We start from the raw sequence: 4,310 nt of genomic DNA on the forward strand, positions 1-4,310 counted from the left end.
ATATGTGGTAAAGCTTTCTCAACAGCTAGATGAGATAGATGACATAAAATGCCTTTATATAGTGGAGAATGGAAAAAGACTAAACGGTAAGAAAACAGTCCGAAGCTCTATAGTGAGCATTTGTAAAACGCTTAGGGTGTATTCGATAAAATTAGCTGATAACATGTACCAGTTAGCGGGTAGCGGGAAGCATTTGATTTTGGAGCGTTTTGTTAAAATCTTCTCTATGTGACTTTTGATTTTGAAGCGTTTTTTTTTAGGCTAAAAGCTAAACGCTCATGTTACCGAACGAAGTTGTTTTTTTTTGTACGAGCGTTTTCTTAAAGGCTAGAAGTCAGAAGCTCCCAAACGGTACGTGCCGAACACACCCCTAGATTGCCTTTTGAATTAAGGTTCTTAATTTCAAGTCTTCATATACCGGCATAGACCTGATAAGGTTTTTAATGCCAAACTTGCATGTAGCGAAATGTGTCTGATGAGATTCACAATTGCAGGTCTTCATGTAGTGGCACAGATATGATAAAGTTTATAATATCATGCTTTCATGTAGCAGCATGGGTGTTATGAGGATGTCGGGTGTCGAACAACATTGACACAGCCTTGGGACATGCATGATTCCCACATGTGTGATCCGTAAGGGTTATTGCTGACCTCCGATTGATCTATTCTTTTATAGTTGTATATGTTAGGATTTTTTGTGCTAGAATTTTATGTGCTAACGTATGTATAGTAAGACTAAAAGTATTTAAGTGTATTAAAGTTCGGGTTAAAATCCATGTAACTCACAAGTCTTCAGACTTACATAGTTTGTGTTATGTACTCACGTATAGAAGTGGAAAACAAGAACTCGAATAGCGAAGTTGACAAAGAAAACAGAGAAGGTTTAGTAATTATTTCATTTACCCTATAACTATTGATATTGTTTGTAACACCAAAAGATGTAAACTTTGATAAAGATTCAAAAGCTTTTTAAAAGACACACTTTTATTAATATAAAATGTTGTATTAAAGTTACGGTGTTAAAAGAAGATAGAGATAAAACTTGTACTTTTACCAATTTATAGAGAATAAATGAAATGTAACATTCATTGAAGATTATAAACACGTATATTAAATTATATTTTGAGTAACTTACAGAAAAAGTGCAAGGAGTTTGGTTAAATTTGCTTGTCGTTCAGTCCAATCTAAATTGATATCGTATCTTTATGATCTTAAATCTTATTGTTATGATGACTAATCAATAATAATTTTGTTTTTTTCTATATTTTGTTTCCTTTTACTTACTTATATGTTTTAATAATATAATATTTAAGATTTATTTTAAAACATATCCATATAAACTTTAATAATATATTGTTTAAGATTTAGTTTAAACATATCCATATTTATAATCCTAGATGCCATCTCAATTTGTTAATATTGAAATTTGTTGAAGTTAAGCTAATCACGGCAGTGGTTAAAGTGCCACTCATGCAACGTGTCAAACTAATGACGACAGTGGTTCAAGTCATGAAGATATTTTCCATGGAAGTGAGAACTGAGAATCTCAAATTCTCAATGTGGTGGCTCGTGAGTCGTTAACCCATTTTCTGTACATCGAATCATCACCAAATTGTCAGGGCCACCCCGAACATGACAGTTACGTATCTGTCTTTACTCCATAAAATTCAATTGCTTTTTGTCCCCCAATCCTCCGCGCTACGTTGAACACTCCACAAATTAAAAGTTAAAACCCCAATCAATTTCCCAACAATTCCAAGTTTTTCAACCATGAAACCTGCTAGATTACTAAGCACCAATCTTTCAAGACCAATTCTTTTCAGAACACCGCAATTGGGTTCAAAGGTGAATTGGGTCTACGGCTGTTTCCGGCCTCCTGGTGTTACTTTTCCGGTGGCATGTATGGCCACTAGCTCCACACGTGATACCCATTTGCCGACTTCGCCGTCAAATATCACCGAGGTTGGTTCTTCCGGCACGCTTCATGCCTCACCGTCGCAGGGGAAGTCCGAGCGTTGGGAGGCCATCATAGAGAAGGTCGTCTTCTATTTTATAGTTATGCTATAATTTTGTTCTAAATTATCAATCCATTTTCTCTATCAACTTTGACAGAGAACTTTACACAAACAGATGATCTGCACCCCAGTTTAGTTCATTAAACTTGATTGCGAAACAAATACACCTCATAAATCATTTGATCCTATCCTGTTTTATTTATCGGGTGATTGAATTAAAAATCATACTTTGTTGTAGGTTATTTACAGTTGCCGGTTCTTCACTCTTTTAGCAGTTTCGGGATCTTTGATTGGATCAATCCTGTGTTTCATAAAGGTATCCCACTTCACTCTGTACAATGAATAGACTTCCTTTTCGCCAAATGAGTTTTTAGTAGGATCATAATCTATATAGGGTATAATTTAATTTAGGAGAAAACCAGTGTAACCTGATGAAATGAGTTTCTTTAATAGTTAATTTATTATACATGCTATCCAGGGTTGTGCATTTGTTGTCTCATCATTCCAAGAATACTTTGTGAATCATGGGAAAGGGATCTTCATGCTTGTGGATGCTATTGGTAAGTTCTTTAAGCACGACACTTAAGAAGATCATGGTTTTCTATCATATTGTTATCGATATGTTAACATTATATATTTCTCTGTTTTTTTTTTTTTACCAGATGTGTATCTTCTGGGAACAGTCATGTTAGTTTTTGGCATGGGTCTCTACGAACTTTTTATCAGCAATCTTGATATTGCACAATCATCATCGGAGGAAATGCCTACAAACAAATCTAATCTCTTCGGCTTATTTGTTCTAAAGGTTATTATTTTGCACTTATCGGACAGAACAAGTTGTACTGTATTTGACATGACAAACATAGTCTTACCGTTCTCTTTGTTGACATGTTTCAGGAAAGGCCAAAATGGTTGGAAATAAAATCCGTTAACGCGCTCAAAACAAAGCTTGGGCATGTGATAGTGATGCTTTTGCTGATTGGGTTGTTTGAAAAGAGTAAGAAAGCAGCCATACTAACCCCAACAGACTTACTATGTTTCTCAGGCTGTGTGCTACTTTCTTCTTGCTGCTTGTATTTGCTTTCAAAGCTTCACTAGAAGAAAAGGGTGCACAAAGACTCGTAGCTCTTTGTGTGAGTTTGAAGTCTTTGTGAACGTAGGGTTTGTTTCTATGGCTTGAAGTACGTATCCAAATCACAATGTGGAAATGGCACCTAATACTTTTTCGTTTATAAATGATGTATAGTAGTAGATCTTGAGAGTATATATATACAATGTAGTACAAACCGTTTTAAATGAAATCTTGTAGTGGGTTTGGCATATATTGAACTCATACTAGATTGATATCAATGAAACGAAGAATGCAATATTTTATATCACTCAACAAGATTGATATCAATAACTAAAAGTACAATAAGTTCTTTTTTTTTTCCTAGCAATACCACCGTAAAATATCTTTTATTACTAGTAGATAATACAAAACAATTAGAAAATACATGAGATATAATCAGTAAAATGAGATATTCACTACCTTTAGTTACATTTAACATTTTGAGATTCCGAAGAATTTCTAAATTGTTTCCGCCCACTTAAGAAGTTTTATTTCGCAGTTCCGATATTGTTCTTAAAATTCAAGAATTGTTGTTATAAGATGCCGATATATTTTACAGTTTTGAAATAGAAGTCTTTTTTATTTTATAATCGACAATTTTTTATTTTATCTAAGAAATGTATTTTGCAGTTCATAAGGCTTTCCTCAGGTAACCAATTTGGAAATATTTTTAGAAAAAGGTATGGCATAACTTAATGATAAATTTCACAATTGACCAAGTTTCAAAAAAGAGATATCCTTATATTTTTTCTTCTTACTCATATTTTTATCCATTTAAAATTATAACAAATGTCTACTTTTATTTTCATAATAATATTTTAACACCGTTGTCATGACTTGAAATTGATAGGAAGAAAAAATTGAAGGGATTTATTTTTTCTTCAAAAGTTTAATAGTCATTTTTGCTCATTTTCAGAAAATTACTCAATTTAATTAAAGAAAGTGGTTACTTTGGTTAGAAATACCTAAGCAAAATAGTACTTGATCCGAGTATCGGGACTAATTGAGATTGGGTTTGAAATACCTAAGCAAAATAGTACTTGATCCGAGTACTGCCCTAACTGGGATTTCTGAAAGCGGGCTAGCATAAATGGGCTTGGTTTATAAAGAATGTTTTCGGGCCGGATCTCTATGTCAAGAGAGAGATTACTGGAGGGATTAATATTTAGTTACAAACAAATACA

General features: G+C 33.5%; 1 protein-coding gene across 1 annotated transcript; it reads left to right on the plus strand.

The window, feature by feature from the left end:
- The first annotated feature begins 1,583 nt into the window (after positions 1 to 1,583).
- Positions 1,584 to 3,335, plus strand: LOC111898517 (uncharacterized). The gene is made up of 5 exons (XM_023894425.3): positions 1,584 to 2,037; positions 2,254 to 2,331; positions 2,494 to 2,575; positions 2,678 to 2,820; positions 2,913 to 3,335. The coding sequence occupies exons 1-5, from the start codon at positions 1,771 to 1,773 to the stop codon at positions 3,111 to 3,113; spliced, it is 771 nt and encodes a 256-aa protein (XP_023750193.1). The 5' UTR covers positions 1,584 to 1,770; the 3' UTR covers positions 3,114 to 3,335.
- The last annotated feature ends 975 nt before the right edge of the window (positions 3,336 to 4,310 follow it).

Source organism: Lactuca sativa, chromosome 3 (assembly GCF_002870075.4).
Source record: "Lactuca sativa cultivar Salinas chromosome 3, Lsat_Salinas_v11, whole genome shotgun sequence".
In the NCBI taxonomy this organism is placed as follows: Eukaryota; Viridiplantae; Streptophyta; class Magnoliopsida; order Asterales; family Asteraceae; genus Lactuca; species Lactuca sativa.